The sequence below is a fragment of the Abramis brama genome (genome assembly GCF_963993115.1).
Source record: "Abramis brama genome assembly, chromosome: 6".
NCBI classification, from domain to species: domain Eukaryota; kingdom Metazoa; phylum Chordata; class Actinopteri; order Cypriniformes; family Leuciscidae; genus Abramis; species Abramis brama.
The window spans coordinates 6,144,275-6,166,441 of NC_139968.1; the positions used below are offsets into that span (position 1 = coordinate 6,144,275).

Here is a 22,167-nt window from a genome sequence, read left to right on the forward strand (position 1 = left end):
CTACCTGAAAGACAAACACTGTGTTACTGTCCAATGTTTATATTTATAGATTCCCATATAAAGCCTATATATCTAAAGTCTGTCATCATCTCTCCGAGCTTCAGAGCATGGCGTTCGAGCACTAGATGAGTGTCCTTGTTTCAGAGCTAAAGCATCTCTTCATCTTCCCTGAACGAGGGACGACTGAGGGCAGCTTCACACGGGGTCAACAGTTCAACAGGACTAATATAATGTGATTTGTTTTCAGAGTTATTTTTGTGAAATAACTGGTATATTAGAAGTGCACCATCTATTTCAGATTTACCCCACACAATCGTCATGTAAAAACCAAACTGTGGTTGGCGCTTTAAATGTTAAAATTTTCTCTGGCTCTTGTTTTAAATGATTTTGTTCCGTTATTATGCTTGTTGTTGTCGTCTGTTGACGTTGTACAAGCAGAATGTGGCGGTTGGTCGGTGTGGTATTAGTCCCGCCCCTCCTCCACTGTGATTGGACGGCTGGGTGATGAGCGCTGCGTTTTACCCAAAGTTGAACATTCTTCAACTCTCGGCGACCGGTAAAAAAGGCCGAGCGCTCAGCGCTTCAGTGTGAAAAAGACACTCAGCGCCTCGTTGCGCTCATGGCGTTTAAAAAACGTGGCGCTCCCATTGAAAACAATTGGAAAAATACGTCAGCCGCGTGAAGAAACGCTTTGGTGGACACAGGGCCTTAAGGTTATGAATAAGCCGGTGTGATCCAAAACAATGACAACATCCGCATTTAGGAGATATAAGCATTAAGTCTCTCACTTCCGCTAAAATGGATCAGGGATTTTTATGACATCAGCTTCTCATCACATCTTCTGTCCAATCAAATGCTCTCTAGAATCTAAAGCTCCGCCCCCTGTGCTATAAACACCACCTGGCAGAAGCGAGCGATGATGGCGTCACAGAGTAATATGAGTGTGTGTGTTCGGTTGCTCAAACGCTCGAGTTTTATCCTGTTTTCCAACTGTACGTTGATTAAGAATGAAATGACTAGAATTTATTCACACCTCTACTATTGAATCCAGCGTATCATCAGCGCTCAAGCAGGTATGACTGCAGTCTGTGAGGGAAACTAAACGCTATTGGCTGTTTGAAAAGGGGAGGAGCCACTCAATATGTCCCGCCTCAGCTTCCTGTTCAGTGGAAGGCACATCAACGCATCAAACAAAGCTGCGCGATCCAAGGCACTTCAGTGGTCTTTAACATTGACCTTCCACACGCACTGTTGTATGTGTCCGCGCCGACACAAAAACTGGACTACACGCGGGCGTCCGCACACCCTCCGGATAACGAACATTACGTCACACGCACCATCCCAGAACGAACGGCCGAAGAATAATTAGGGTTTAAGTGGGCGGTTCCTGTACAGAATCAGATGGAAAGTGCACCAAAATGCATGGCAACAGTCATAAGTCTGGCAATGCAAAATTAGTGCAAGTTAAAGGGGCCATCGGATGCTAAATTAACTTTTATATGGTGTTTGCATATAAATGTGTCTTTAGAGTGTGGACACAACCACCATACAATGAAAAAAATCCATTCACTCCTTTTATTTAAACCTCAAAAAGTCTAAACACTCAATAATCAAGCCATAATCAATGTCACAATGCTCATGCTCCGCCCACGATTACTGACGGACTGTCCCATATTAGCATATTTCTGCCCTCAGCCAATCGACACCCCCCATGGAAGAGGGGGGTGTGGTGAGCAGTTGCTCATTATCATTTAAAGAGACATGCACTGAAACGGGTCGCTGTGAGCAGAGCTGCTTTTGAGGAGGTAAAGGGTGTTGTTTTACACAACCATTGAGGAATTTTAACCAAAGTATGTTACAAACTTTACATGAACACCCTAAAGAATCATACCGACTTGTGTAAAATGGGCATCCGATGACCCCTTAAAGCTTACACATTACCTAAAACAAGCACAATATGCATCTACACATCCGTATCCGCTCACCTCTCTTCCTGTTAAAACATGGCGGGCTAGTTTGACTTTAGCAAAGTTCCCTTTGCCGATGGTTTTGAGCAGTCTGTAGTTCCCGATGTGAGGCTGCTCGTCCGTGATGGACGCCACCGAGTTCCTGCAGCGCGGGAGGCTCTGGCGGCTCGCTGATTTGGTGGGGGGGGCTGGTGTGTCCGCATAGCCGTCGACAGACGTGTGCTGGAAGAGGAAGGACAGGGTGTTCAATACAAAGTACATGTGGAAAATAAAGTGAAAAGAAAGAAAATAAATTTGACAGATGTAATGAAAATGCAGATTTTACAATAAATATTTACACACGGTCAGTGACTCAAACATAAGTGTAAATATTATTTTTGTATTCTATACAGGTGTGCTATTGTCTGTTACGACACTGATGACGATGTGAATCGAAAACGTAAAAATGCTTAAAGCAAGATTATATTCTTTGAATTTTGTTGAATGAGTAATTTGTTGCGGAGCTGTTGATAAGATATTGTTGAATGGCCATATTCTGTTTTTGAGATGCTTATCAGGTGGATAAATGAATAATTAATAACTTACTGAGAGACTGAATGAACATCCATTTTGAAATTGTGAAGTGCAGGTGTAATACTGAGCAACTACTGACTTCTTTCTGGTCACTATGGGTTGTTTGGTTCATTTATTTAGTTGATTATATATACAGACTTCTGTTTTATTTTTTAGTTTGCTTTGGTTTTGAGTTTATGGACGAAAATAAACAAAGTAACTATGAGTAGAAGTCATACATACAATTATGGCTGAGAAAAAGAACCCTTTATGTTATTTTTTCCCAGTAAAATTATTGTTATATTATTGTAAAACTGTACTATATATATTGCACTTTCATAGTTTAGCATCTTTACATAATATATTATCTTTATTCCTAATATATTTATTATTTATTTGTATAAGAGCTTTAATTTAGTCATTTCTTTTATATTTTTTAAATAAAAAACATAAAAACATTAAAAAACCTCTTAAGTTTTCATGTTCTTCTAAAACCATCTTTAAATCTTTCCAAGAAATGTTTGACGAGTTTAACGCAATCCTGCAATCATGTTAAATACTTTATGTATTTAATCTTACTTTATTAACCAATGTCTTTGCTGCTGACCTTCGATGATACATTTCAACCGTACTAATAAGCAAAAATTACTTTAGATAAGCATCACACTGATGTTTTTTTATTTATTCATTTATTATTTTTAAGTCTAATATAATAATATTTATTCTCCTGGTTTGTCTGAGCGGCGCCCTCTACTGTACAGGAGTGTATTTGCATTTCCTTCAGCCTGAGCATTTCATTGGGCCTTTACATTAGTCAAAAATATAACTTTATTGTTATTAAAAAACCAACAAAGCAAGCCCTGCCCAGATGAGAAAAAGTAAAGCAAAAGTATCATAACACACTACTTTCCATAAAAAGTAACTAAGTAACAGCATTAGTTACTTTTTTAGGGAGTATAGAATGTTGTGATGCATTACTTTTAAAAGTAACTTTCACCAACACTGATTGTTTCAGAAAACTGTTCCACATGCTAGATGAAAGTATAAACAAGGCTTTAAAAGCTGCGTCTTGCGTCCCATCACGTCACACTATCATCCCAGGACTTTTGCAACACACTCACCATCTTCAAAAAACATTCTGCAAAAAAAAAAAAGATACTTACAAGTAAAACACTTAATTTGTAGGAAATGAATCTTTTGGCTGTTATTCCGTCCCCATTTCTTTTCAGCGTCTCACGCCATGAGCCGTTTTTAAAGATAACACATCGAGTCATATATCGTTTCACTTTTTAAAAGTGTATCAATCGAGACGTCTGAATTCTTTTTTATTTCGTGGCCAGCTGTTTTTGAACACACACACACACACACACACACTAAATCAATTAATCCTATATGAACACATCTGAATTCTTAAAGTCACCATGAAATCTAATTTGACAGCTCTTCTCTTCTCTGATGACGAGGGCGGGGCTATAACCTGTCAATCACATGAGACCCACCAATAGCAAACCACGACCATCCAATCAATTCCCCACAGATAAAATCAAGCCCTGCCCACATTTGTTCTTATTTGATAAGCTGTTTCTCTCAGATATACATCACAATAGGGAAGAAAAGACTATCACAACTTCCGTTTCACAGCAACTTTCATGCTGTTAATTCCCTGGTTCTGTTATTGACTCACATCAACATGACGAAATAAGCGCGGGAGCTAGTTAACTTCAGCTAGACCACAGCAGAGAGCTATATCAGAAATATAAAGAGGCTCCTGGATAAAGTGGAAGACCTTCATCCCAAACCACAGAGAGCACTTACACCAGAATGCATTACCAGCGCGGGGTCCATACGAGCGAAGCTTCATTACCTGAGACTGTGTCTACCAGAGGAAATCTGATATGATTCGGCCATCATAAAAGCCCTCTGTTTCAACGTCATGAAACTATATGATTGGTTAAGCTACATAAGAATGGAAAGGCCTTGTAGAAAATGACTTCCCATCTCCAATAAAACAATCAATAAACTAAGAACTAAGGAAAATCAAGACCTGCTCACATTAAAATCAGATGCAACGGCACAAAACTCTCTCCTTCCTCTGAAAAGCGAAGTGTAATCCAAAAAACTCCTCATACAGACTTCATTCATTTCATTGAGAAACAAAACCCATTGTGAACATGTTAACTAAGAGATAATGTACAGTAAATAAATACAAATAAATAAGATATGAACGATATTTCATTGGTTATTTTTACAAAACACAATATCACATGACTCTTCAAACCATGCAGCTCACTATAGTGATATACTAACAAACAAGTCATCATTACATCATCAATGTACAGTGAATATTGAACAGTGCATTAGTTAACGTTGAATCTTTACTATTGGAATTATTGTGTGTGTGTGTCTAAACTCTTCAATGCTCTTTACTTTATTTCTGCTCAAGTATCCAGACACACGCTAGTCTGTCAAAGCCTCAGAAACCACTACTTCCACACTATCGCTGTCTGAAACCTACAATGAGCTAATATTCGCTACATATTCGTATTATATAATGACCTGAAAGTCATCAAAATCCAAAATAGCCAAATAATGGGAAGTTTAACCAGTTGAGGAACTTTAAGTCTACCGGTACATGAAATAGAGTACTTTAAAATGTAGCCTAAACTATATTACTGTCCCCCTCTCAAAGCTAAATGTAACTTTGAGGCATGAAGATATTAAGATGAACATTAACATCCTGTTTTTTCTGTAAAGCTGCTTTGAAAAGTGTATTGTGAAAAGCGCAATATATATACATTTGACTTAAAAGTATGCTGTTGTTAATATGCGGAGACAGAGAAGTTGTATCTCATAATTCATCCCTTAAACATTTTAGATGCCAGTCACATTTCACAATACCCATTTCGATACCACAGCAAAAACTCATATTAGGTTTACTAATGCAAGTAAAAAACACAAACAAATTATTAAAAACATTAAAAATCTGTAATAAAAAAATAATTGAGTACTGAATTTTGGTTTAACTTTTTAATATCAAGCAAATCCCGCAATTCAGCAACAGTAAGACTGCATTAGGGCGGGACTAGGTTATATGTATTGATTGGATGTTGAGATGTGGGCGTGGCCCTCAGAAGTGGCGGCAGACGAACATGAGCTTGGTTTAAACCATAGACTATAAAGAAATATGGACGTATGGATGCTTTCTGAAGAGCATTTTTGAAGCCCAAAGTGGGCGGAGCCGGCCGTCGCCATCTTGGCAGCGTCACTCCCGGATAAACGAAAGTGGGCACAGAGGCGGATTAGCTGAGGTGACGTGACGCTAACAGACAGCAGACAAACGGCTAGTAGTGAAGCAGCGACAATCCACCTGTCACTCAAGTGGCCACGCCCTTAATTATGCAGAACTTTAAGACTTAATATAATTTAAATGGACGAGTTATAAAAAAAATTCACCCCCTCACAGTCGTCATGAAGGGCAAAATTAGCTATATAGACCAAAACCACTTTTAGTACCAGGCTGTAAACATGTTTTTTTCTGCTGTAAAGTTGGGCATTTTAACATGAGGGTCTATGGGATTGAATCTCTTCTACAGCCGGTCTCTAGTGGCCAGACGATGAACTGCAGTTTAAGTCACTTGACAGGAAGGTTGCCGCTTGGTTTAAACACGCTAAAAGATTGGAGAAGTCCTGCAATGCGTGACCTGAAAGAAGTCGGTTTCACTGGACGGTCCAGTTCGATTACTTCCATGATGTTTAGATAAAACATTGCAAGGTCAAAAATATGGATGAATCATTTACAATAAGATCTATAACACATATTTACAAAACAGGTAAGGGGAATTTTACGAACACATCCCTAACACAAACTACTAAAAGTGTTACCCTAACAAGGAACACAATGTTAGGACTTTCAAGACAAACTGACTGAACTGAAGAGCGTCCAGAAATCAGTGACTGGAAGAGCCTGTTGTGAATAATTGCTGAGTCACTAGTACAGTAACATCCTGTGACTTTGGTGAACTGAGGATGACCTGTGTCTTATAACACAATAAAACTCTAACGCTAGAGAAAAGTCCTTCCCTCGTGGACTTACTTTCACTGTGTCTCCTCTATTGTTCCTCAGGAAACCCAATAAACAGCTCATCCATTTACCCTGGTCAATATACGCCGTCTTCACCGCCTCACAATGAAGGGTAGTTTAAGGGCATGAATGTCAAGTGTTCAACACTATTCAAGCTTTATCAACAGCATTTGTGGCATGATGTTAGTTTCTTTCCACTCATCCCAGTTTACAGTAATGATGGTCTATGGGATGGTGTAAAAGCGTAAATGTGAAGCATAGACTGTCGTTAAATTTGACACATTTATTGTTTGAGCTGTAAAGTTGTCCAAATCATCTTTTAGCAGGGACTTTTTTTTCTAGGCAGATGAACATGCACAAAATCAAAATAAATTTCTTTTTGGTATGATATTATTCCACAAAAGCTGTCGATACAGTATAACTTTTAAAAAAATCTAGTTAAAAACAGAAATATCTAGTGTCAAGTTCCTGAAAATGTACTCTTTGTATTCATTTGGGTTTCATAAATAACATTTGAAACCATATAAGCGAGGTAACTTTTATGTCATTTTCAAGAGAACTTTCAATATAATTTAAAGTAGGGTTGCAAAGTTTCAAGAAACTTTCTCGAATTTTTGTAAACTTTCCAGGATTTTTTGGAAACTTTTGGAAACTTTCGGAAGGTTTCTGGAAATTTACCAATTTTCAGTCCCTTTGCAAGTCCCTAATCAAAGACAATTGGAAATGTTTGTCTCTTATTCAGAGATATAATTTTATTTGCCGCAACAAAAGCAAAACATATTTTCCTTACATCTTGAATACACGTTAGAGTACCCATCCTAATAATTACTTTTATAAAGGTTTCTAAGCATATTTTTCAAGTCAGAACGTGTTTTCTAAAATAACAGGAATTCCTAATTCATAAATATTAAGCTTTCGAAGAGTCGCACCACATGACATTGTACAGCTTTTCCTTGTCATAAAAACCTCAAATTATCTAAGATGTGTTTTGATCTTGACACACAATCATGAGGTCCTCTCTATGGTATCATTTCCTGTTTTATGTTTTTTCTGTATGTTGGTTGCACCACAAAACATTCCTGGGTGTAAAGACATAACTTTCTTTTATGGATGTAATAGTATAAAATTCGGTTTATTTTCTATTTTAGCAGTTGAATAAGGAAACTGGCAGGTCTTCGTGATGTCTTGGATGAAAAAACATTTTTGACATCAATGCAAGCAGAATTCAACTTTGCAAAACGCAACCATTTATTCTCAAAAGGAAGACATTAAAACACGCATGCAGAGCTTTGATAAAAGACAACCTAAAGCCAGGGAGGAATCTGGCCGCCCAAAATAACGGTGATGACAGCTTTCAGTCAGCAGAGATCTGGCGTCTCCCTGAGCAAACTCAACACGAAAAAAGTGTCTTTAACACTTCAAATCTGGCGTCTCCCTCTGCTCGTCCTGAGCAAACCTCAACACTGCAGCCAAATCTGACTCCTAACCCTTATTTTTACACCAGCACCATTCAGACTGAGGTTTGTGGAATAAGTCACTCCTCAAGCCTCAAGAAACGAAACTAGGATCCACATTATCTTGCGTTTTGAGCCCAATGGCAGAGAGCCCAATGCAGGCCTTGACAATCAGCATTCAGTGTAACTGGTGAGTCAGCGAGGTATCGAATGATCCAAACACATGATACTGAACGCTGCCCAGGAGCAGATTTTGCACTTTCAGGAGGCTTATATACAGGCCCAACTCAACCGCTCTGTAAATACTGCTCTTGAATTATTAGTATATGCACACTAGAATACTATTCGCTCCGGTTAGATAGTGCTTGTGTTGCGTATAATTTTACTAATTCCCGCAGCTTTCGCACTCACATCAAAAGCGCCTCTTAAACAGCTTGTGAGTCACAAATACCAAAACGAGTGGCTTACTGCGCTTAAACGGCCAAGTACACACAAAATGTAATGCAAGTATTCAGTTAAACAGTCAGTTTTGGAACCTAATTAGATAACGCAAGTTGTGTAACAGTATATTGGATCCGTGCATAAACTCTTAAAGTGACAGCAGCCTAATAAACCTGCTGATGTCCGTCATGATGATAAAAGAACAAAAGACAAATACAATCACTCTCTGCTCTTGGCTGAATAACTTTTGTAACTTTAATTGTAAACATTAATCTGTATTTAAATTTTTACATTGAAGACTATCCAGTGTTATTGTACATTTGATTACTTTAATTTCTATAGTATTTCTTATCGGAATTCCCACCTGAAAAACTTAAAAGCCGTGTTTACTTAATTTCTCTCTTTATTCTATTGCATTTATTTGCGCTGTTGTTTGAAATTTGTTCATTTGTTCTTATTTTATTACTGTCTTTTTAATCGTTTTTTATGAAAATAAAATGTTGCATTGAAGAAAGGTAGATTATTGTTTGTATATGCTGTCAAGTTTTGCTCTATGAAAGAAAATGGGAATCGGCAGGTCACACTTTACAAAAAAAATTCGGAAATCGGAATGGCCAAGATAATTGCAATTGGTGTATTTCTAGTAATATCAAACAACGCACGATGGTTAAAATCAAGCACTTTACATGTGCTTAGTATAGTCTTTTTAATGTGACATTATTACAAAGTGCACTTTTTGAAAGTGTACTGAAGTGTGTTTAGAAACTTAGGGCCTGATTTTAACAGTCCGAATCCACTTTTGCTAGTTTAACAACGGGAAAAATGGTCGGCGCTCCCGGCGCATGGTCTAAAAGTGTTGTCACTATTCTCTTAATGAGTAATGGGTGTGTTTTGGCCGTAACGTGGAATAAACCAATCAGAGTCTCATCTTCTATTCCCTTCTATTCCCAGTTGCGCTCGCTATTTACATGACAGAATTTGCAAGCGGAAAAACTGAACGCTTCTCCAGAGATGAAACGGATCTGCTCGTGCGCGAGGTTAAAGCTGTGTGTGTGTGTGAAAGGTTAAAGCGAGACCAAGTATTACAAATAGATTTTAAGCACACTACAAGTGCATATTCAACACAATTAATGCACTTCTTTTTCACAAGGTTATATTATATACTGTCAACAGTTTAACTAGCTTTTCTCAGATTCTCTTAAAAATGCTGCTTCACCATGACCTTAGTTGACCTGAAACCGGACTGCAGAACTATGTCCAAAATCCTATTTTACTGAGATCATGTTATAATTATAATTAGAAAAAAATTAAATACATTTTTAATAAAACTGCTTTTTTAATATTTAAATATTTACTTGTCCAAATTCAAGTCATGTGGTGCAATCGACTTCAAGAAAAAAGAGTTAAAACAGGAAATGATATCATAGAGATGACCCCTGCAGACCCTCATGACTGTGTGTCGAGCTCTCTTAAAATAGCAGATAATTTGACCTTTCCATCACAAGGCAATGTTTAGATTGTTAAATGTCATGTAGTGTGACTCCACAACAACTTTTTGAAATGAAGATGTCACTCTCGTGCATTCAAGGTGTCAGGAAAATACAGCATGCTATTAGTTTGCCTCGATAGCTAGACTAAACTCCAACTCTTCCTGAACCATCAACAGATTTTTTAAACTAGAATTTTCCTTTTCTTTATCCTGGACACTTTTGTTCATCAAAGACCCAAATGTGGTTTAGAAATATAAACATTGATATAAATCGCTCCAATTAAATTTCTATGTATATATTTTACCCAATATTTGTTTGTTTGTCCGTTCTAAGATCGGTTTGAGAAACCATCCATCATTAAGTTACAGTTACATTTCAGTTAGAGTTCTGCCATCTTTTTCTAATTTTCCGTCGATATGCCAGATTCCAGACGGACATCTTTGACTCTCGTGTTTAAAACGCATCTGCCTTCGGTTTGATTCTGCTGCACTGCATCTAGAGAACGCACACTGCGTAAGGAAGGGCCCTTAGAAGGCAGCCAGGCAGCTCACTTGCTTTTGGAAGAGCGCTTAAGTTTGATCAGGAGTCACAGATGTTTAAAAAACAAAATATCCTGAAGAAAAGAGAGAAGAAATGAAACTGAAGGCTTTCATGACACAGCGTCGGCATTCCTGGTTTAGCATGACAATGAACACACTGCCTTGGACACAACATTCCCACAAGGTACAACCTCCGTTTGCACATCCCCCCTCTCCACACACACACACACGCTCGTTTCTTTAAAAGCACTCCATTCTCTCGCAGCCTTCCCTCTGTTACGCAACTGTTGTAAAAGAGAAAGCCTTCCAATGCAAGCGCTCTCCAAAGCCATCTGACTCGCATTAGCTTTGATGATGATGATGGCTCTGTTCAGTCTCTGCCTCACTTTCACTTCCATACTCTACCGTCTCAAGACGAAACATACTATACGCATTTACACAAATGTAAAACACTTCTTCCTATGCAAGCCTGATTTCATGCATAATCGCATTCTGAAAAGCAACACATTATGCACTGCATTCTCAGTGTGACCACAAGGGGAGCTATAGCGGCATTTTTCTATGGTCACTCTTTTCTGACAACAGTCAAGTCCACTTGACGCAAATTTCGTAAGAGGTTATAGAAAGTACCAGCATTTGTACAACTTTATGTGAAAGTACTAGAAGTGCTTTGGCGTAATGCGCATGCGTCGATCACCTGTGTATGCGTACATGTCGTATGGAGTATACTTTGAAGGGCTATGTGTATAATTGCTAGCGTACGCGTAAAAAACAAAGTATACTTTGCACTTCAGAAGCTTAACAAGTTAGTTAAACATAGGGCTGCTACAACTAGTCATTAAAATGTATTATTATTGGGTTACACTTTATTTTATAGTACTTACCTAAGAAAGTCCTGGTAGTGGTACTGTAAGGTGGAGTGGAGGACACAGATTAAGCGTCCGCAATAAATGTTCATGACCCAAGTTGTACTAAACATGATGTGTGCAGTCTAATGCGTTGGAGACATGTTTTCCCAGCACATAACGTATATTTGTCAGTTATATCCTAATCTGTAAATGTTACAAATTCATGCGAGTATTTCCATTTTGCACAGAGGTTCGTCCTCCTGACAGCAAGCGATTCTCCGTTAAACTTCACTGAAGTTGGGCAGGGTGTGGAATGGGTTTTTTCCCATTAAAATAAATAAACTCAGGCTTTTTATCCGATTAATCGAGGAATAATCAAGCGATTAATCCATTAACTCTTTCCCCACCATTGACGAAATTTTCAGGCTACCCATGTTTTCACTGCAATTCAGTAGGTGGCGCTATTACGCCCCACAGAAGTACGATAACGCACGTCATACTATCTGTATTTTTTTGCCATTTTTGCCTTTTATTAGGATTAGGACAGTAGCTAGACAGGAAGTGAGGTGGGAGAGAGAGAGGGGGGACGGGATCAGGAAAGGTCCACGAGCCGGGACTCGAACTCGGGTCGCCCGAAGCACAACGGCTTCACGATTACAGAGCCGTACTTCACTGACAAGCTGCACATAAACAATAATCGCAGCCTTTGCAATTTAATAATCACAAGAATCCAAATCGGTTTAAGCGACATTTCATGTTAATTGTGATTAATCATGCAGCCCTAATATAAAATAATCAAAACTTGCGAGCGCAGGAAGAGGAAACGACTCTGTAGCTTTGGAGGCGTTGTATTTTGATCATTGTTACGAATCAAAATAGTAGACTTTGACAAAAAAAATTAATTTCTCAGCTTTTTGTTTGAAATTTGGCTTTATTTTTTAAATGAAACTTACCGACATTCCCACATTTCATATATTGAGATATTCATATAACAAAATATTCTGGGGGCCATTAAATTTTTGTGAAAATCACATCAAAATATAATCATTCAAAATAATAGTTAGTCGCAGTCCTACAAAAACAAATCTAAAGCCGCATGTGGGACACATTTTTGTATTATTTCTTCTGAATTTTAAATTCATTAAAAGGTCAAATCACGCATCTGTCACTTTTGAGTACTCGGGTCCATCGCTAACGCACGTTAAAGCACAACATGCTAATGCCTTCTCATCTCTAAACTCATCCCCAGGCCACAGAAGCTAATACTCCTTCACCTCACTGAGCACTGAGGTTTGAAACCATCAAAATAACACAAGAATGCTTCAGTGAGGTCAGCAGGGACTTGCATAGAGCGTGTTTCTGACTTTAGGGTCTCGTCCCGACTGTCTCATCAGTCTAGTAGTGTGAGTTCAGATATAGGGATAGCAAAGGTCACACTACTGGCTTCTGATTTGTTCTTAAGCAAACAATGAAAGTCGATAAAGAGATTATTGGGACTGACATCACTTGCACAATCTACAGAACTATTATCTTTCCCAAGTGTGTTGAAAATACACAGCCTAAAGGTATCAGACCAACAAATGTCAACAAACGTTGCTTTTCATCAAATTCACTGTGTCCATACTTCATAAAAGGGGGTGTGCAAAGCAGTCCAGTATCTAATCCACATGGTCCTATTAATATCAGACCCAGATGTGGGTGTCCTTCATTTTTGGTTGATGTTTAATTTTTAATAATAATCTTTCTTTCTCTTTGTATTTTTTATCAATATGGTAAAACATGATCCTATTCAAATCAATTTGATACATACAGTGCAATGCATAAGTTAATACACCCATGCTAAAGTTGACTAAAAAGAGGAATAAAAAATCATATTTTGGAAATTGAACTTAATGCCTTAATTTAAAAAATTAGGAAAAATCCAACCTTTAAGGACACCAATTTTCTTTGTGAATGAATAATGTATCGTAAATAAATAAATGTTGTTCCTTAAAATACATGGTGCATAAGTGAGTACACCCCTATGTTAAATTCCCATAGAGGCAGGCAGATTTTTATTTTTAAGTATTTTTTTAAATTAATTTTTAGGATACTATGCATCCTGATAAAGTTCCCTTGGCCTTTGGAATTAAAATAGCCCCACATCATCACATAGCATTCACCATACCTAGAGATTGGCATGGTTTTATTTCAGTTAGCCTAAAAGCTAGTTTGATTTGCATTGAGAGATGATCTTATGGAAAGTACCCCATGCCAATCTCTAGGTATGGTGAATGCTATGTGATGATGTGGGGCTATTTTAATTCCAAAGGCCAAGGGAACTTTATCAGGATGCATAGTATCCTAAAAATTAATTAAAAAAAAATACTTAAAAATAAAAATCTGCCTGCCTCTATGGGAATTTAACATAGGGGTGTACTCACTTATGCACCATGTATTTTAAGGAAGAACATTTATTTATTTACGATACATTATTCATTCACAAAGAAAATTGGTGTCCTAAAAGGTTGGATTTTTCCTAATTTTTTAAATTAAGGCATTAAGTTCAATTTCCAAAATATGATTTTTTATTCCTCTTTTTAGTCAACTTTAGCATGGGTGTATTAACTTATGCATTGCACTGTAAGTTATGAGGTAAAAATGAGGATAAATGAAGTAAAAGTAATCTAAATGTAATCAGATTATATGACCCTAAATGTGTAATGTATTACGTTACTACAATTTTTATAATGTAATCTGTATTCAGTAATAAACTACAATTTGTAAGTAATCTCCCCATCACTGTATACATGACAATCTTGTTTTTAACTGAATTACACTTTTTTTGTTTTAATATGTAACTTGACCTATAAAGTTATTATAAGGTAAGATGTTTCTTAAGGATTGTGCCTTTATTATTAGTTAGCATGCATGATAACACCGTGTCCACACCAGACGCAACGCGACTATGCTAGGGGTATAACGATACCCTCATGTCACGATTCGATACATATCACGATACCGAACTCACGATACGAAACATATCACGATACTGAACTCACGATTCGATACATATCACGATACCGAACTCACGATATGATACATATCACGATACCGAACTCACGATACGATACATATCACGATACCGAACTCACGATACGATACATATCACGATACCGAACTCACGATACGATATCACGATACCGAACTCACGATACGATACATATCACGATACCGAACTCACGATACGATACATATCACGATACCGAACTCACGATTCGATACATATCACGATACCGAACTCACGATACGATACATATCACGATACCGAACTCACGATACGATACATATCACGATACCGAACTCACGATTCGATACATATCACGATACCGAACTCACGATACGATACATATCACGATACCGAACTCACGATACGATATCACGATACCGAACTCACGATACGATACATATCACGATACCGAACTCACGATTCGATACATATCACGATACCGAACTCACGATACGATACATATCACGATACCGAACTCACGATTCGATACATATCACGATACCGAACTCACGATACGATACATATCACGATACGATTCGATACCAAGATACTGAACTCACGATACTAAATTATTATTGCGATACTCAAAGACATATGATAAAAGGGTAACAAAAAAAATGTACTGTTGATTAAAAAGCTAAATTTGGCATTTCATTGTGTGTAAATGAATAGGCTTGGACTTGGTGCTGAAACCCAAAAGCACAGGACAATAGAGACACCAGAATAACAATATTCATGATTCTGAAGCTGAAAATACAGAGTTATTTTAGACGAATATGTTTGCACTCGGTCACTGACTAGATATATTTCAAATAATGTAGGCCACTTTTTACTGTTAACAGACATTTGGCATTATCAGGCCCACAGATATTCCCCCATTGCATTATTATACATTATATTCAACATTATATATAGTAGTTTAATGTAGTACTGACACTAAAACTTTTCTCATTTTCCTTTTGAGTGAAATATCCACAATACATATTGTTGCATTTTTGTATTGCGATACATTGTGACACGATATATTGTAACACCCATATGGGAAACTATAAAAATCACAGCCAATCAGAAGATGAATATTGAATATTACACCATTTAAACGATATTAAAAATACAAACCGAGTTACTGAAACAATTGTTGTCATAGAATACACTTTGTCTAATAACAATGAGTTAACAATTTGAACGTTTTTGTTCACTTTTATTTATTTTGAAGATCTGAGGTGAGTTGCTTTCAGTACGGCTATAAAAAACACACAAAATGATATTCAAACTCACACAGAAGCTTTCAACATTAAATAAAGCACATGAACAGTAGAAATTATTTAGTAGAAAGTATTTCCAGAAGAAAATAGCGTCACAGTCCAGCTTAAGTAAGTTCAGTGATAGTTTTTGTTGTAAAAAAGTAATTAATTTAGTTAATTTATATATATATAGCCGCTCTGGAGAATACCGTGATGTCATTGTCCAGCTCAGGCGTGTGTTTCCCGAAAGCATCGTTAGCCAACTATGGTCGCAAGTTCTGTCGTTATCAGCATAGGTAAATGAGTCTGTGTTTCCTAGGGCTGGGCGATATATCGCATGACATTGTTAGGCGCATCTCGTCAGTAAAGCCGGTTCCTTGATTAGTAGTAAATCGCCATCACCTGCTTTCAGATGGAGCGGCATTTACTACACAGAGCCGTATTCACTGACAAGCTGAGCCATATCGCATTAAATATCGCATTAATTATCGCGGACGTATCGCCTCATCGCCTACTCAACCAAGACACAGGGCAAACATGAGGGCTTAAATACACAGACTGTAAATACAAGACAAGGAACACCTGTGAACAATGATCAGACGATTAACCAATGACAAGACACGTGGCAGGATCACATGACAAACAGGGAATCACATGACAAGACACAGAAACATGACAATGACAATGACAAGAACAAGAAACAAAACCCAAAACATGACATGTGGACTCAATATAAATCCTTATTTTCAGCAAAATAAGCAAGCTGACATTCAGATCTATATATTTTATTTAGAATACATACAAATGTAATTTACGTCTTTTAGTTTGTCAAGAGATTTAAATCGTCGTTTTTGAAGAGTGCGCATGTGCGAACGTGCTCTATAAGAACGAGCCTATGATTGAATCTGCAAATAAAGCAAAATAACTGAGAAAATTGAGAATTAGTCGTCAGATGTCACGTCTGTAATTTATAGTAAAACATCTAGCGTTAATTCGATCTCAAACAGATTCATTAAAAGTAGTTATTACTCCAACACCTGCGTGACATCATTAACCAGCGTGGTTGAACGACCAATTTGCGACAATATGGTTTCAGGAAACAGTCGTGATGAGCTAGTTGATTTCTCCAGCGATGCGTCGTACTATGGTAGTGAAGAAGCAAGTAACAGCGGTGTACGGGAAACACACCACAGTTCAGTTCTCATATAATGCTGTCAGTGCAGGAAGATCAATAATATTGTTGAATATTAAATGTCCCCAGCTAAGCAAGAACTCAAGTCAAAAGCTGAAAAGTTGATTATGAATTGTTGCATTAATCGGCCAAATAGTCGAGTAATTGTTCAAGCAATAGTTAGACTAGTCAATTACCAAAACAACACTGTTGCAGACAGTCCTTCTCTTCAACTCCTGTTTTCACCCACCGCACTCCCAGTGCTGCTGTTCATTCTCCAGATTTACACACACACACAGTCAGGATTCGAGAGAGTGTGTTATAGTTGGACAGCTGCATTGATTATAACAGAGAGAAGTGCACTGATATCCAGACCCCCTTTGACCTCTGCCAGGACATCGCTTTACAACACACACTCATTCCTGTTACACACACATCAGCCCGACACACTCATTCCTGTTACACACACATCAGCCCGACACCCACATCAGCCCGTCACACTCATTCCTGTTACACACACATCAGCCCGACACCCTCATTCCTGTTACACACACATCAGCCCGACACACTCATTCCTGTTACACACACATCAGCCCGACACACTCATTCCTGTTACACACACATCAGCCCGACACACACATCAGCCCGTCACACTCATTCCTGTTACACACACATCAGCCCGACACCCTCATTCCTGTTACACACACATCAGCCCACTCATTCCTGTTACACACACATCAGCCCACTCATTCCTGTTACACATACATCAGCCCGACACACTCATTCCTGTTACACACACATCAGCCCGACACACTCATTCTTGTTACACACACATCAGCCCGACACACTCATTCCTGTTACACACACATCAGCCCGACACACTCATTCCTGTTACACACACATCAGCCCGACACACACATCAGCCCGTCACACTCATTCCTGTTACACACACATCAGCCCGACACCCTCATTCCTGTTACACACACATCAGCCCGACACACTCATTCCTGTTACACATACATCAGCCCGACACACTCATTCCTGTTACACACACATCAGCAAGACACACTCATTCTTGTTACACACACATCAGCCCGCCCGTCACACTCGTTCCTGTTACACACACATCAGCCCGACACACTCATTCCTATTACACACACATCAGCCCGACACACTCATTCCTGTTACACACACATCAGCCCGACACACTCATTCCTGTTACACACACATCAGCCCGACACACTCATTCCTGTTACACACACATCAGCCCGACACTCATTCCTGTTACACACACACATCAGCCCATCACACTCATTCCTGTTACACACACATCAGCCCGACACACACATTCCTGTTACACACACACATCAGCCCGTCACACTCATTCCTGTTACACACTCATTCCTGTTACACACACATCAGCCCGTCACACTCATTCCTGTTACACACACATCAGCCCGTCACACTCATTCCTGTTAAACACACATCAGCCCGACACACTCATTCCTGTTACACACACATCAGCCCGTCACACTCATTCCTGTTACACACATCAGCCCGACACACTCATTCCTGTTACACACACACTCATTCCTGTTACACACATCAGCCCGACACACTCATTCCTGTTACACACACATCAGCCCGTCACACTCATTCCTGTTACACACACATCAGCCCGACACACTCATTCCTGTTAAACACACATCAGCCCGACACACTCATTCCTGTTACACACACATCAGCCCGTCACTCATTCCTGTTACACACACATCAGCCCGTCTGCAACTTCAGGCTCAGTGAAAACAGACAACAGCGAATGTAGACAAACTCTTCTTCTGGGCAGCAGTGGCTCAGTGGTTCATGTAGGTTGTCTACAAACCGGAAGGTTGGTGGTTCAATCCCCGGTTCCAAGTGTCCATGAGCAAGACACCTAACCCCAGCTGCTCCTGACGAGCTGGATGGCGCCTTGCATGGCCGACACCGCCGTTGGTGTTTGAATGGGTGAATGTGAGGCTATATGTAAAGTGCTTTGGTGGCCATAGGTCTGTGAAAGCGCTATATAAATGCAGTCCATTTACCATTTCTTCTTACGGCTTGTAATCCCACATCAGAATTTATATCATGATCTCACTGCATTCAAAATGAGGTGTCTGCAACACCCATAATGCACTGCAAGGGTTAGTCATCATTTACTCGCCCTCACGCCATCACAAACCTGTACGACTTTGCATCTTCTACAGAACACAAAGAAGACATTTGATAGTTTGAGGTAACCACTCGAAACTTATTTTTTCTCAGAACTGTGATGCATTGTTCATACCGGTAATGTTACAACTTCTCATACCTTAAAATTCCCAGAACTGATTTACCGGTATTATTGGAAAGGGCCCGTTCACACATGATCTGTAAATGGCATTTAACATGCAGTAACTTGAAATGCGATAACAGGGTGATGTCCAGAGGTGATGCCAACGATCACTGATTCAGCATTAAAGACAAACCCAGACGACCTCGGAGCGTTCCTCTGCTTTTCATTAATCACAGCCTGTAATTACATGATCGAGTCAACAGCCCCTGTGCGACCATTATCAGCCAGACATAGAGATTCTCCCACAGGCCACAGACCTGAGACTGACTGAGTGTCTCGCATCACTGCAGGATCTCAACAATACCAGTGCAGGAATCCTTTACATAATCTGAGCTCTGCAGGCCTATAACCCGAGATGACTTTAAGCCCACGGGAACATAAGACTTTACACGGCCTCTTTTCTCCAATAACTCTCTGATCAAGATCCTTCCCCAATGATCATTCATCTAGGAGTGAAGAGCTTTTGTGCATCAAAAATGCAAAAATAAATCCCAAAACCACACTGCGTTTTCCTCGTGTTCTCAAATCACATTCAGCTCGGGAGAGAGCAATATTTCTGCCAGGCCAATTAAAAAGATTTAAGAGCTCAGACCAAAGTGGAATATCTTCATTAAATTTGGTGGGGGAAAATGGATGGCTTCTGAAGACTGGTAATATAGCACACTTTTATGGTGATTATTCTGTCCTTTTGGAGAATAATGGTATGAAAAATGTCATTGTATGTAAAAGAGTTGTGTATGTATAGTAGGTACTACATTTGTTTAAAACTTCACCACCATTAGAAAAGTATGTTCCAGTATGGATGTGTGTAGTAGGGATGTAATTTGGACGATGTAGCCTAGTAGATCACCCGGCTACTTTTGCCTATTCTTTTATGAATACTATACATCCTACTTGTTATACTACACATAGTACATACTACATATTATTGTTATCCAGTTTTGCACAGTTGTGTCGTGTAGCCCCACCCACGGTTAAATCTCATTGGTCCAAATTCACGCTGAAATACAAATCGCTATAAACAAAGTCAAGTAAATTGTCATTTTCGGGTAAAATTTTCCTTCATGTGTTCACTACCCTTGTGTCAGCCTGTAAATCTACCAAAAGCTTTGTCAAGTGGATAATAAGCAATGCATTTTTTTTTTTTTTTTAATGAAGAACACTTGTGCAAAATAACTGTATTTTATTCCAGTATTTTTTCCCCTACATCCCTTTTGCTGTCATTAAACTCTATGAAGCATAACTGTTCATCCTGAAAACCCTTATTAAGTAAACAGTAAAGTAGGCCCACCAAGCTTATTACATATTAATTACAATGTAGTAAACAGTGTTGAAATTGGTGCCGGGACGTTGAAGCATGAGGTGGGACAGATGATGGGATAACATGTGATGTGATGAGGATCATCACTGTGCTGAATGTTTAACACAGGACATGGAGGCATCATATACACCTGAACGTCCCTGACCATTGTGTATAGCTATAAAGCAGATATAGCTCTATTAATGGCTTTAAATTAACACTAGATATGACTATCAAACCTTCAGAAGGCAAACGAGCATATATTCAACCAATCCGGCTTATTAAAGCATTAAACGCTTGTGTAAGCGTCAGCTAAAACACAAGGACGCAACCGAGCACAGATGCATTGTAATCATGAATATTCATGCAGACTGATATGTTGTATCATTGACTTACATTCTCGGCGTCGCGCTCGTTGACGGTGGGCAATGGCGTTCTGGTCGACATCTTGTGTTTACAGGCCGCGCGCTCCGCACCGGCGCTTAGCGAAGATAACGCGGAAGATAAAAGATATCTGAGCCCGCTTCACACCGGCATGTCTCCTGGCCTTCAACCTACGACTATAACATGCACATATCCAGCAGGAGCGGCCCGCGTCAGCGCGTCAGCCGCGGGCGATACAGAGAGAGAGACGGAGCGAGCGCGACGCTGCGGATGCGCGGACAGGACGAGTGTGTGCGTGCGCGCGCGCGCGTGTGTGTGTGTGTGTGTGTGGAGCTCAGGCTCCTGCATTGATCCACCCTGATAGAAACACACACACACACACGGAGGGGGAGGACAATGATAGCGCTCAGTGCTTCTGTCTTAAAATGATCAATGCAGCTATTTAAGTGTTAAACGCCTTTTTACTATAAATAATTTGTTTTATAATATCACTTGCAGAAGCTTTGTCATGGCAAGCCCTATATTGCCAAATTATTTGAGACTATAGTGTTTGGGAAAAGGGCATGAACCTACATACACTGTTGAAATGTTCTGTCTCTTAAAATAAGCAGCACACTATAATATGCTTGTCCACATTTGATCGACACCACCACCTAACGGCCTTAAAACAGTACTGCAAAAAAAGTATAATGCTCGATATAGCACAACAATGTAAGAATAACTAAGTCTAAATTTCTTAATCATGTTTCATTTAAATTGTATGTTGGAAACACATTAACAAGATTCTGAATAAAACATCCTCCACACCGCCAGGGGGAGCCGTCATATGAGTTTCAGAAGTGTGCAACAATTTTAGTAGAAAAAAAAGATGTTGATTTATGAATAGCACACTTAAAGTAATAGTTCACACACACAAAAAGGAAATTTTGTCATCATTTACTCACCCTCAAGTCGTTCCTTTCTTCTGTTGAACACAAAAGAAGAAACTTTGAAGAATGTTGGTAATCAAACAGTTGAGTCGACGGTAGCCATTGACTTTCATAGTAGGAAAAAATACAATACATCAACTGTCTGGTTACTGACTGACAGTATTTCTTCAAAATATCTTCGTTTGTGTTCATACAGGTTTGGAACAACATGAGGGAGAGTAAATGATGAAATTTTAATTTAAAGTTTTGGGTGAACTATCCCTTTAAAATTTCTGCCTTATTACAAAATAATATAAAAACAATATGAAAAACAATATGTAAAACATCTTTTCATGACTTTCCTGTAG

The 22,167-nt window shown here is 38.9% G+C and overlaps 1 protein-coding gene across 2 annotated transcripts in view; it reads right to left on the bottom strand.

Annotated features, from left to right (window-relative positions):
- mark1 (MAP/microtubule affinity-regulating kinase 1) overlaps positions 1–21,243 on the bottom strand; it is a 56,225-nt gene extending 34,982 nt beyond the window's left edge. For both annotated transcript variants that reach the window (XM_084116632.1, XM_084116631.1), the window contains exons 1-3: positions 20,904–21,243; positions 1,986–2,189; positions 1–4 (exon numbers count right to left, since the gene is read on the bottom strand). The exon at positions 1–4 is cut by the window's left edge and continues 50 nt beyond it. In XM_084116632.1, the coding sequence (XP_083972758.1) occupies positions 1–4; positions 1,986–2,189; positions 20,904–20,954 (259 nt within the window). In that variant the 5' untranslated portion in view covers positions 20,955–21,243. The remainder of the gene's footprint in view (positions 5–1,985; positions 2,190–20,903) is intronic.
- Between the last annotated feature and the right edge of the window lie 924 nt (positions 21,244–22,167).